This window comes from Dermacentor andersoni, chromosome 2, assembly GCF_023375885.2.
Source record: "Dermacentor andersoni chromosome 2, qqDerAnde1_hic_scaffold, whole genome shotgun sequence".
Lineage (NCBI taxonomy): Eukaryota > Metazoa > Arthropoda > Arachnida > Ixodida > Ixodidae > Dermacentor > Dermacentor andersoni.
Genome location: NC_092815.1, coordinates 41,528,239 through 41,541,316, shown reverse-complemented (window position 1 = coordinate 41,541,316; position 13,078 = coordinate 41,528,239). Strand labels below are relative to the sequence as shown.

The 13,078-nt window shown below is 51.3% G+C and overlaps 1 protein-coding gene across 1 annotated transcript in view; it reads right to left on the bottom strand.

Annotated features, from left to right (window-relative positions):
* LOC126542415 (growth/differentiation factor 8-like) overlaps positions 1-13,078 on the bottom strand; it is a 114,528-nt gene that overhangs the window by 28,221 nt on the left and 73,229 nt on the right. Inside the window, exon 2 of the mRNA XM_050189479.3 lies at positions 944-1,146. Within this exon, the coding sequence (XP_050045436.1) occupies positions 944-1,146 (203 nt within the window). The remainder of the gene's footprint in view (positions 1-943; positions 1,147-13,078) is intronic.

Sequence of the window (13,078 nt, the reverse complement as noted above, 5' to 3'; positions counted from 1 at the left end):
TAATTGGATGGCTGAGAGAGAAACGCAGCGGCGATAGACGTATGCATATACATGTGCACTACGTATGCTGGCCACACACATATTCCAGATAAGTGAAAAGTCGTATAGCAGAGGAAGACAGCACGATCCCACTGACTCGATGAAAAGGAATATATATATATATATATATATATATATATAGCGAGAGAGAGAGAGAGAGAGAGGGAACAGGCCATTTAATATTCGGCGGGCTGCAGACGGCCACATTGTTCCGAAAGTGAGCCATGGCTTTATAAAAGTGCAAAGCAGCTACTTCATCCTTCAAACTGAACGCCATCGAGCGAGGCGACCAATAGAGCTCGAGCTGGGAATAATTAAAGGGGGGGAAAACAAGGAAAGAAAGAGGGGGCGCTCGACGCAGCTCGAGGTGGGGTGGGGGCGAGGCGAACAAAAGCGAGGCTCCGAATGGGTGGGGAGTGGCCGCGCTGTCACCATTCGTCAGGCGAACGAGCCGCTGGAACCGGTTTACGAGGCGCCGAGCAAGCTATAGGGAGCGTGTGAAGGGAAAATAATCATAATAATAAAAAAATGAAAGGGTTGTGGTGCGGGAAAACTTAAGAAGGCGCCATGAGGGCGATCTTTTGACCCCCTCCTTGCGAGACTGAGCGAACCTTACTGAACCTTGCGCCGTCGCCCGTGGAAACCGACGCGTCCCGACCCCGACAGCTGGCGCCGTTCGGCCCAGCCAAGCGGCCGAGAATGCAACTACGGCTGAGACATTCGCTGTACCTTTGCAGCCCGCCTGAAGTGGCAGGCCGCACTTTTCATCTTTTTTTTAATCCAGCGGTCGTGACTGTGCTGTGAAGTGAACAACAGTGCATTCGAATGCTTGAGATCAGCTTAGGAAAACATTGACGTTATTGAGCATTGCGTCTCTTATAAGATGGGTGCGCAGGAGGTATACCTTGACGAGGTGCAGTTCATGTGCGGAAGCGGCGTCCCTTGCAACTTGGTAGAGCGTGACCCAGACGGCCGCCGAGGAAGACGACTGGTTTGAGCTGACGAACACCCAGAGATGCGCCTTGGACACGTGCAGGTTGAGCGCCGCCTCCGAGAAGCGGAAGTGGACCGCCTGCCACTCCGGCACCAGCCCCATCTCGGGAGGCGCTGCGTTCACGCGAGAACAAAGACACGCTGCCTTCAACACGGTGTTTTTTGAAATGTGATGTGAAAGAGAAAAAAAAATCGTGCAGAAACCAACGACGATGATTGTCGACGTAAGCGAATAGTCGAACGCTTCTACATTGTAAACTAATCTGCACTCTTCAGGTACAAATGTGTGAGTTATAGACCGATTTACACCCTTATGCAACCTTACGGGTGTAAATAATCTTACATTGTATCGTAGAAAGCTATTTGCTTTAGTAAAAGAATAATGTGCTTGAAGGCGTATGCTATAGTTGCAGTGACGATATTAGGTATAGTGTTTGTCGTTTTAGTGCGCAATCCCGAACAGAGCCGAGCAAACCGGCACATCTGTGTAGCGACAGTAATGATGGCTATACATATATCGCCAAATGTGTTGTATCCAACGGCGAGAGCGGCCGGCGTGGACGGCGACAGTCATCCTTAAAACCCCTTAAACTTCGTAAAGCAGCGCCCCGCTTTGAAGAATGCCGCCTCCTGCTCGCGTGCTCTGGCCGAGGCCGACGCCGCGTCGCTATTGGCCTAATAGCATCACGTGGGCCCTCGCGCCATGCATCAGCGCCATTTTTGCTCGAGAAGCGCCTACGGAGTGGCGAGGAGCGCATGTTGGCGCCGTTGCTACGCTCGAGCAGTGTAGGCGGCGCCACGGTCAAGGATGGAGCGTGAAAGAGCGGAGAAACGAGGAGTGAAGGCGGAGGAGGAGAGTGTCGCTACTTTACGAAGCTTAAGGGGTTTTAGCTAGTTTTAGCCATCCTCCTCTCCCGCCGCCGCCACAGGGGAGAAAGCGTCGGGAGAAGAAGAGGCCTGCTGTCCGCCCCAAGCAATCCAGCACAGCAACTCAACCTGCAGACGCCTCGAAGCTTTCGCGCGGTGGAGTTCTGCGACGAACGCGTCACGAAGATCGGTTAAAGGTAAACATTCGGCAGATGGTTGGGGACAACTAACTGCACTGTTCGGGGACAACTGAATTAAAGAGCAAAGAAAGCTCCAACGAACATTTATTATGAAAAACCAACGTTTCGGAGCCCGACAGGCTCTTTCAGGGGTGAGCTGGCGTGAGGCGCAGCAGTTTAATTTGCGTGCTATTTAACGTTTTTTAACACTTTGACAGGCGCGCAGATACTTTTTGCAGTCCTTGAGAGTAAACAGCGGAAACTGTTGCTGACGAAGGTGAATTCACGCAGAAAAAAATTCACGCAGAAACTCCTCGCATACTTAGACTACTGTCTAAGTATGCGTAAGCATTGTACCACTTGCTTATCTCCACGCAGCCCGGTGTCATTATCAATGTTTTGAAGCCTGATAGGACCGGTATATATATAGACGACAGCGCTGCGGGAACACGAACTGCTGCGGACGGCGGCGCAAGGTGAATTGAAGCAAGCAAACTATACTGGCAGCTAGGTGGCGGGGACAGGTGCGCTGATGAAGTTCCGATCATTATAAGCTAGTATCGCTCTTTAGCGCCTTATCTATCCGCGTCGAACCATTATGCGCCGCGCGCACCGTATCTTGAACGCAATCTGCAATGCAGGCAGAGTGCCGACTGCTGATAGCTTCGCGCGCTGTGTTCTCACCGCTTCGCGCTGGGGAGAGACGTGCGGGCCGATATTTTGAAAACGAGCTGAGCGAGAGGGGCACGGTGCGGCGTGTGCTGAGAGATTTGCGGGCGTTGTGTTCTCGCTGCTTCGTTCGAGTGGATGCGACAGGCAGCACGATAGTAAAGCCGCTCGCTGCTGCCGGCTCTATCTATATTGTATGCGTGATTACAAAGAATGTGTGCACTTTTCGCTTCACCTTGCTAAGTGCTTGACGCCTGTTCGACCTCCCACGCGTGTCGGCCCGGTATTGCACTATCTCCGGGATCGGCCCACATTGCGTGACGGCCAGTTCTCGTCGGGTAAGCATATTTAGACATGCTTACATATTTAAAAGGAGCCGACGCCGATGGCTGTTTTCTCTCTGCAACACGAGAGCGTGTCGTGGCTAATCTGGTGATCAAAAAGCTCGCAGTGTTCTGCCAAAGCATTGCGTTCTCTGTTTGTGTCGAAGGTCATCGCTGTGTTGACGAATTATCCCTTCAGGGAAGTTGCTATAGTCTCGCCAATACATGTACCCACGCGGCGCATTCGGCGCGGGTAATCTTGTACACAATGCTCTGCGTTTTTTTTCCACAAGACAGCTGTCTTTCGGGTGAGGGAGGCTCGAGGCTGTATATATAGTAGCCGACCGTAGCGAGAGGCTTGTGAGCGACGTCGGCCCTTCGCAGCGCACGCGTGCTCATGTTACGCGCCGGCCTCTGCATCGGCCGTGAAAGTCCGACCTACCACGAAAATGAGCGGAAGAGGCATAGAAAGACTATAGTCACTTTAAAATGGGAGTAACAACTGGCCAATGTATTCTGCGCATGAAAGGAATCAACTGTGTGCCGTGCATATCTTTGCTTTTGCTTGTTTTTCAGCTGTCCTTAATTCCTTACTAAATTCGCATTGATGCAAGACATCCTTTGCCTCATATATCTACAATTCTTAGATTAGAATATGTGCCGTAAAGCAATGAATTAAAATGTTTAACAGTGTTAAATATTCACTTTGCTTACTCATAGATGTAACGGCCGCCTCAATCGAGTAATTCAGAACAAGTGTTAGAATTGTGCTACCTACCACACGCAATATTTAAAAATTTGGTGCAGCTAAAGAAAAAAAATTATATATAACTACGGGGTATACAGCAAACGAAGTGTCAGTCGCCTCGGACGAAAGAAGAAAAAAATATGGCGCTTTAGAGTTTCACCAACGTGACACCATATACATATGTATATACCCTGTGTCCCAGATCACGTTAGCCAATATATCTGCTGAAGGAAAGAAACCATAAGTAAAAAATAGAAAAAACACCGTGCAAGATACCCTATAAGACCTATATGCGGTATTGGGTCGTCAGTGTCAGTCCGACAAATGAACGCGCCGAAGGTCTTAAAATCGCATCTTGCACCGTGTTTCTTTGATAATTCTTCTTTCTCGTTGGACAGCTTGGATAACGTTAGCTGGGACACCATACATATATACAAGGCTGGACAAAAGGGACAGCGCGCCGTCCTTGGTTGCTGTCGCACGAAGCCGCGTGTGCAGCGAACTGCGGCGACGGCGGCGGCAGCAGCAGCAGCATGCATTCGCGAGAGCAGTCAACTCGGCCCAACCGAGCAAGGCACGCACAAGGCGAGCGTGCATGCAGCTAGCGCGATTAAGACGAGATGGACGGTCAGATAGATACGTGGACGCCGAGAACAGCACGCGACCCTGGCCGTGCGGCACGGCTGGCGCCAAACCAGCGGTAGCTCTAAATAACGCAACCTGACAAGCCTCCGGGCGGGGAAAGAGAGAGAGAGAGAGACGGAGCGAGCGGTTAGGCATGCAAGCTGCGGCTCTCGGACGCGCTTCGCGACCGTTGATCGAGGTGGCGACCACGCGCATCTATACGTGCGTCTCTCTCCAGCGCGCGCGTGCTCTGGTTAGTGGTGCGCGCGAGGGGGGAGGGGAGGGGGGGGGGGGGCGCCGCGGCGCAACTCGTTTCCAACCCGCGCATTGCAGAACCGCCGGGGCCGACACCTGACGACAGCTTGACTGCTTCTCCTCGCTATCGCAGATTCGGCGCGGATAACATCGGTCGCTCCGGGGACAGCGAACTTGTCTCACCCGAACACCCTGTGCACGGGAGATTTGTGTGCGTGCGTGTACGGGGACATTATGTTGATGCGCCCGAAGGGAACACAGCACGGCTCTGACGCTTGCTTGCCCACGGCACGTCGGGCGGCTTCACGAAGGAGCCTTGACAACAAAAACGCTCCTCCCGTGGCGCCCTCTCCTGCGTGTCCGTGTGTGTGCGAATGGCATTTATGTATACATAAACATACCCTGCCAGATCTATTTGCACACGTTCCTTCCTTTCGGGGGCTGCAAGCGGATAGCTATATACGCGCATATATGCTATACGACAGTTGGGATTAATTCGAATTCAGGTAGCGCACCTGCACGCGGCCTGCGCGCTTATCTGGGTGAACAGTCGCTCCGGTATCTGTGGGGGGCTGTATACATTTTTCGCACACGCACGCATGCGTGTATACGTATATATACGTTCCTGGCAATTCCAGCTGATGCTCGCCCCATACCTTCGCTGCGCCTTTTCGCTTATTTTTCAAGACGCGGCCTTGCGCCTTGTGACTCCCGTCACGGAGAAGCCGTTCGTTATGTACACAGGCAAACTAGTTCGCCAGGTTGTGCGCACGCAGGCACGCGACCGATGGGAATGAACGCGCGGTTATAAAAGCTGTCGCTGCGTGTAGTACACAGAGCATTGCTCCGTGGTGCAGAGGCATGCAGGAGTCACGGCGAAATCATTCCCTATGCCGTATAAAACACAGAGGTAAACTTTTCTTTTTCACGGAAACATACACACTGTGACCTTGAAATTAGGACCGGCAGAGAGATTAAAGAAATTAGCAAAAATGTTGCAGTATACGGATCCTGGAAAGGCGGCTTCGTCATCCAGGTATAGGTTGAAGGATAAGAAGACCGCATTCGATCGACGTCAGACGGCCTTCACACAGTTGCGCGCACGTAAGTGTTTATTAAGTGGCTTGGGCTGTTTAATGTCGCATTCGCAACTCATCGGCAACACAGGGCGTGCAGTCGATCGTCGCGTTCCGTCATCGGCGCTGCGCTTATCGCGTGCCAATGAGTGCGGCAGCAGGTTCATCGTCCCCTCGGACGTGCGTCGTCTTCGTCCGCAAGATGCCCGCAGTGCGAACGTCTTTTGTCATTATCCAATACTACACGTGACGTGGCGATGACACTCGTGGGCTCTTTGACCTCCGTCTTTGCCTTCCGTGTGTCTGCAGATGATCGATTACCCCATGCGTATAGACATTAATGGGGAAACACGAATAGGATGCCCAGATTTTTCGCCTTTGCGAAGCGTCATTTATGGTTTCTGACAGGGTTTCTTAACGTGCGCAGCGCGCTCTATTCGCGCAGCACACGCTCTCTCTCTCTCTCAAGCACACGAAGAGACTGAAAACATATGTCGCTTGAGTGGCGAATCTGACACTCAGCGCCACGAGTGACTTTTCGAGGGCACGCGTTGCGTATACGCACGCACACCGCAATGTATATATACACCGCGGTCAGCATCTTGCCGGTCAAAATTCTGAGTATAAGATCTAAAACAACTTGACCTTACTGTTAGAATAAAATATAAATATACGGCTTATACCGACTCGAAGAAGCTTGAGGGATGGTCCATATATACAGGGTGCATGATCAAAATTAAGTTTAAGGGTTTTCTTAAAATTAGGCGCTGGGAGATACGTGACGTTCCCATATGCAAATAAGTTATGTGGCCAGGGAACACAAAGTGAGATGATAATTATCGCTGTCTGCAGGCCAATGAACTAAAATTGAATAATTAACTATTTAGTTACTGCAGTAAGCGGGGCATGCTTGAATGTACTGAAAAGTTAGAGGCAGTCGTGATTCTACACCGTTTCACTTAGTAGAGTTCTATAGCATGCCCGTGTTCCGAGATATCCGGCTGCAAATCTTAATTTCCGTTCGCATGATTACGCATGCAAGACAGTGAGTATATATCGGCGCAAAGCTTCTCCCTGGTGTGACGCGGATGTTGCGTGTGGTGTTTAGTGTAAAAACGGTGCGGAACGATATGCAAAGATGATAATTAACTGTTCCTCTTTCACTCTCGGCTGGAGAAATCAAGAAATGACTGCGCGGTGTGGCGTATGCAGAACATATTATCATGGTAAGGGGATCACGCAAGGCAATTTTTCGGCACGTTACGACTTGAGATCGCACCGGGACATTATCTTGTCAACGCGTTAGCTTCACTGTCATCTAATATAGACTGTTTACGCGGCGCCTCTGGAAGGACGATCAAGAAAAGCCACGTTGGCATCCAATGGTGCTGACATAGCTGCTTCCGCCGGGGCGAGGTATTCTACTGAAAACAAAGCAGACGTGGTTCTTGCAATGGCTGAGATGAATAGCAACGCCTCATTAGCGATGCGGCTACGCGGTTCACCACCCAGACCGTTCACTTCCAACTAAGTTAACCTTCATAAACATCTTTCAGCGCTTTCGAAAGGATCAGTCCGCCATGCATAGGAGACAGACCAACAAGATAATTATCGATGAATATTTCGAAATTGACGTTTTCGCGCACGGTATAATGTGGATGCCAAAAATCAGTATCCGACAAACTGCCGATGAGTGCGGACGAAGCTTCGGAACAGCCGCAAATGTGCTAAAGAAGCATATAGTTCCATCCGTATCCATGTTTGCCTTCAGCAAGACTTTGAAAGGCGGCTTGACTTCTGTAATTGGGGCGTGATCAAAATTTATGAGGAAAAGGAGTTCCTGCAAATAATAATTTGAAAACATGAAGCTCGGTTTTGGCCGACTGGCATCGTGAATGTTCAAAACGCCCATCATTTGTCCCAAGAAAATCCATACTGGCTGCGGCAACTCAAGCACCAAGTTCGCTTTAGTGCGAATACTTGGTGTGGTACACTCGGGGGCAGGATCACTGGACCTTACTTTTTTTTCAGGACAACCCGAACGGAATGATGTACGCGCAAGAAACACCAAGGATCGACGCTGTGTAAGTATAATGTCCACAAGCGCAGACGAAACGGTTTACGGTGGCAAATTGTATAGCGTCTCGAAGCAGGATATGCATGGGTTAATTAAAGCATATATAAACGAAAAGAATACAAACGACAAACACGCGAGGTTTCACCGCGTATACATCACTGAGGTATATTTAGAATTTCGCCGTCCCTATCCACGGCGTTTACTGCAGTATATCGACGTTGATAGGCGAAGAGGTCTCTTTAAAATGCCTATACAAGCGCTTCTTTCTCTTGGGGAATTCATTCGGCCGCGGTGGACGGTTTCAGCGTGCATGCATATATGAACGTTCGTAACGCGAGACATGCCGGGATGTAATGCACCCAGTTGTGTAAAGGGAGTGGAAACAATGTCTCACAAGTGGATCTTTCTCCGCGTAATACATGCGCACGTGTCGGGAAGTCGCTCCTGGCTTAATCACATACAGCAGGGCCGGCAAAAGCGCAACGCGATATATATATATATATATACCGCGAGCGCCGCGCTTTCACAAGCGCCGGCGTCCGGCGGCTCCTTCGCCGTTACGGCAGCGCCATGTCACCTTCCGCTGGCGTATGCAAATTGGAGACGGGTGCATGCTGGCGAGGCAGCGTTGCGCAGCCGCCGCTGACGCCGCTGAGCCGGCGGCGGCAGGCGCGATATTGCGGTGGCTTCAAGGTCGCCTCCCCGCACGCGGGACCATCGAGTGCTCTGTGCGAACACTTACTTTTGGTTTGGTTGGTTTTGTTGCTTGGTTTTGTGTCGTCTTTTCGTGTCACATGGTTCGCTGAGTGTATATAAGTAGCCTTCTGAGTCACGAAATAAACCATCAGTTGGAAGTTAGCGCTCACCCTGTTCTCCGTTCCTTTTCATTACCCTTTCCACCTTCCTTTTTCCCTCGTTCTGAGCTGCGGTACAAGCCTATAAAAAAGTCATGACATACCAACTCGCCCAACCTGCTACGCTTTTGACTTCCTAAAGGGATTCGTCAGGTGGAGATTAGATAGATAGATAGATTAGATAGATAGATAGATAGATAGATAGATAGATAGATAGATAGATAGATAGATAGATAGATAGATAGATAGATAGATAGATAGATAGATAGATAGATAGGGAACCTCTTCCCATTTATATTTCACTGCACTTAAAAACTGACGTTGCCTTGGACAAAGACCCAAAGGGGACAATTGTGGCCCAGTACGAAGCGCGGACAACACACGATTTAACTATGCGTGTGGAATATTTGAAGCGGCGCAGAGTGTGGTTTGCAATGGACTGGTTATGGAATAGGGCGCGCTGTTCGTGTCGGTGTGTATATACGTAAGTGCGATGGAACCGTCTAACAGACGTAACAGAAGAAACATTGCAGCTCACGGGACGCACACGCACCGGACTTGACATTAGAGACCTTTAGCTTGTACGCTATTCCGGTAAACGGGAGCGGTTTGGGCGGATTACCGGATGGTCGGGGCGTAAACGTGAGCGGTGAAGCCGCCTGGTGTTGTAGAACTCAACCAGACAAACGCAGAGCTAAAAATGCAGTAACTCACCATATCCTGCTTCGCCACTCGTGCAAATTTTTGCAGCGGCGTAATTGTGAACACGATTACGCCACTGTCAAAAATTTACGCCAGCAGCTAAGCAGAATATAGTAATTAGCTCTGTGTTTGTGTGGTTGAGCTTTGCGCCACCAGCTGGCGCCACCAATCTGGCCGCTCACCTTGACGCCCCCGCTAAACCGGAAAACCGCCCGCGCTTGCCCGAATACCGGACACGCTAAAAGTCTCTATTACACTGTATAGCGCATATGCAGAAACATATATACATTCTGTGCACTTATCCTTCCTCCCCCAACCCTACGCTTTCCCTTTGTCTGCGAGCGTCTTTCGTAGGAAATAAATTCAACTGCACGAGTCGGGCGCACTGTCCCGGACACAGTCAATATGTAACCGTAATTACGGGGCAAACTAGTTCTCGCGCCACCTAGACCAACGTGCTTCGAATACTGTTTGGTTCTCCACCAGAGGGAGATATGCGTGAATCGGCTCCCGGAAGTTTGAGGGTGAGCTTGATGACACAGTGCCCCCGCCTCGTTTCAAAGGCGTTGCTCACATCATCGTCATGGTACCTTGATAAAGATACCCACGCCCCAGCTGCATGACGGGATATGTTACGTAATCAAGCATGACCGCAGCATTTCCCATTTGGTAGCACCTTTTCGAGGGCGTGCACCAGGGAGAACCAAGGTTTATACGTTTGGGCGCATAGGGTCGAACAGAGGCGTAGCCAGTGGGGACCACACCGGGCACTTGCCTTGACCTCCCCCCCCCCCCCCTCGAGTGCTTTCCCGCACTCCACGTGCGTGCCACCCTCAACCAGAAAGAAACGTTTTCTCTTTGGGGCATCCAAGCGCTGCCGAAGCATCAGCGCAAGTGTTAAAACCGGAAAGGGATACGGGATAATGGAATAACGTGTCGAAAAGCGACAGCATAACTTTTTTTTCCAGAGTCTACTGTTTTGGGGACAAGGAATAAATTTCGGTCATGTCTTTACTGCGCATCATACTGTGTTGCTATTTTCACAATACATATATAGAAGTTGCATACCACATGCAATATTCTGAAGGAGCCTAAAATGCCTAAAAAGAAAACAGGTGCAGATCTGCTCGAGGAACTTCATGAAAAGGAGTCCCTAAAACGCTCTGAATTATGGGGTCCAACCTCACGAAAGTGCGCAGGAGGATATTAGATACCGCTGTATATAGAATGTCGTTAATCGTTCAAAAAATGGCGTACAACGCACGATTTTTTTTCTTGTTTTTTTCCCCAATTTCATTTGTGTAACTATATCATGGTCTTTGTTACTTGTGCACGATGTGGCAATAAGTCGACTTCGTCTTCGTGTATATTATTCCGACACCCAACGTCCAACGTTGAAGAGGCGGTATGCGCATGCATTCGTTACACAGTCACGCACTCCGCGTCCTTGTATGCAGTACTGAAGTCGCTATCTCCCTTGTCACGTGACAAGCTCGACGAACTTTGGTTGCAACACAGGCCTTTTACGGGCACATATCTCCAAGGGAGAGTTCGCGCATGACTACGCAAAGACCACGGCTAACAGACGTTTCACACATACATTATTGTGTACATTCCTCATAAGCTGCAATCTTACAGCATACGCGCCGCGCTCGAAAGAACAAGATGGAGGAGGAAGAGTGGCGTCGGTACAAGTGTTCAAGACGAAAGGGCGTGAAGTGTAAGCGGTACGCGTGAAGCGCGAAAGCACTGTCGCACCGACGAACGTAATGACCACGCATGTTTCATCGCCAAATTCGATTGCCTGAGAAGCACTGGCATGCGCTTATTTTGTAAAAAGCCTTCTGAGCTAAACAAAACACACGATGGTGTACCACTTTCCTCACAAGATAGTTCCCCCACTCTCCTTTTCTTGCCCTCTCTCTTTCGTTTCTCTCATCCTCGAGTAAACTATATGTATATGCACTGCCGCCGCGCGAGTGCGTCTGCACAGCACACCGGAGCGCGGCGTTGACGGCGTCGCGACGGAGAGGATATATATATGTGAGCCCGTTTTATTTCTTCGCGCGCGGAGAAAGGAATGCGATAAGTGCCGAGCGCGCGTGTATACGCGGCGGCCGCACTCCACCACGCCTTGGAGTGTTTGGCCTCCGCCGGCATATCGGCGCCGCGCCGCTGTTGCCAGGAGGAACGGCACAGCTGCGGGAACTGGTTCCGCGACGCCGCAAAATCGACTTTTTTTTTTTTTTTTTTTCGCGAGGGGCCCGCACGCGCGCGCGATCGGGCGCGCGGCGACGAAGCGTGCTGGTTTCACAGCTGCTGCAGTCGCGCGGCGCAAGCAGAGTTTTGTGCCACCGACCGCATCCCCGTCCACACATCATACCTACACAATGTAGCGTGAAGGCGCAATTACAAAGAAGAGATACAGATACACGTCACAGTGCAGCGATTCTCACAACATTATGTCGGTAAGCAAACACTAACAAGCCCAACAAGTCATTCTGTTGTGAGCGGCGCGCACTCTCGTAACTTAGCCGTCACGCATTTTACGCCGACCTGTCAGGCACCGTGCTCCACCGCCGCAATCCCGTAGATCGATCACGAGACGCCCCGCATGGTACTTTGCTCCCCGCAAGAGACCCTTGAGTAAACACGAGGAAAGAATCTTCGCACCGATGCCCTGCCATAGTTCCTGGGATGTAAGAAGAGACCCACGAGTAGACACGGGGGTTCGAGCGAGGCGAGAGAGAAGAGCCGGAGGCCAGCCGAACCAGAGAGACGGCACGGAGAGACGCGGCCGAGAAGGCAGCAACACGCTTCGCGCCGACGCTCTGCAGATAATAAACAGTTTTCATTTAAGCAAGAATCCAGCATTTTTCATTTTGCTGTCATGGCGCAGCCGACAGGATCTGCAGACGCGTCTTTCCCGAACGAAGAACGAGCGGCCACCACGGAGCCCAGCAGAACGCCATCGGTGAGCTCGGAGTCCACATTCATCTGGTCACCGGTGAAATCAACTGTCCGCGACGTTCTCAGCGCCCTGAAAAAGCAACAGCTGACTGACGAGCTGAGAATCCGTGGAGTTCCGTGCAGCGGCCGCAAGGACGATCTCGTGGCCCGTCTCCGAGACGACAACACTCGCCTCCAGACCGAAGCTGATGGCGACGACCACGAAAAGGCGGACTCAAAGACGCCGGCTACGATCGAGAGTCTGCGTGCAGAGGTTGACCAACTACGACGGCTTCTAACCCAGCAACGCGAGTCACACGCTACGAGTGACACAACGGGGGAACCGAAGCCAACGCAGGCGCAAGCTGGGGACGAAACGGGCTTCCAACGTTTCGACGGGATCCAAGCCCCCGCTACGGCAGCGAACCAACGGCCGGCAGAAGTCAACCGTGGCGCACCTCTACAGCCCTCGCCGGAGAACACAACCGCCACAGCTCCAGAGAGTACGCCAAGCATGATTGCAATTGTGGCCATGTTCGCACGCGCGCAGCTGCAGATGACGGAAGCGTTGTCGAGAACGTCCGCGCCAGCTCCGCCCTTGCTGATCCAGTCTACGAGCGATACCGCGTCCGCCATCCCCGAGTACGACGGTGATGTACAACGAAATGCCCAAACGTGGATCACGCAGGTGGAACGCATTGCTGCGCTGGCCCACTAGCCCCC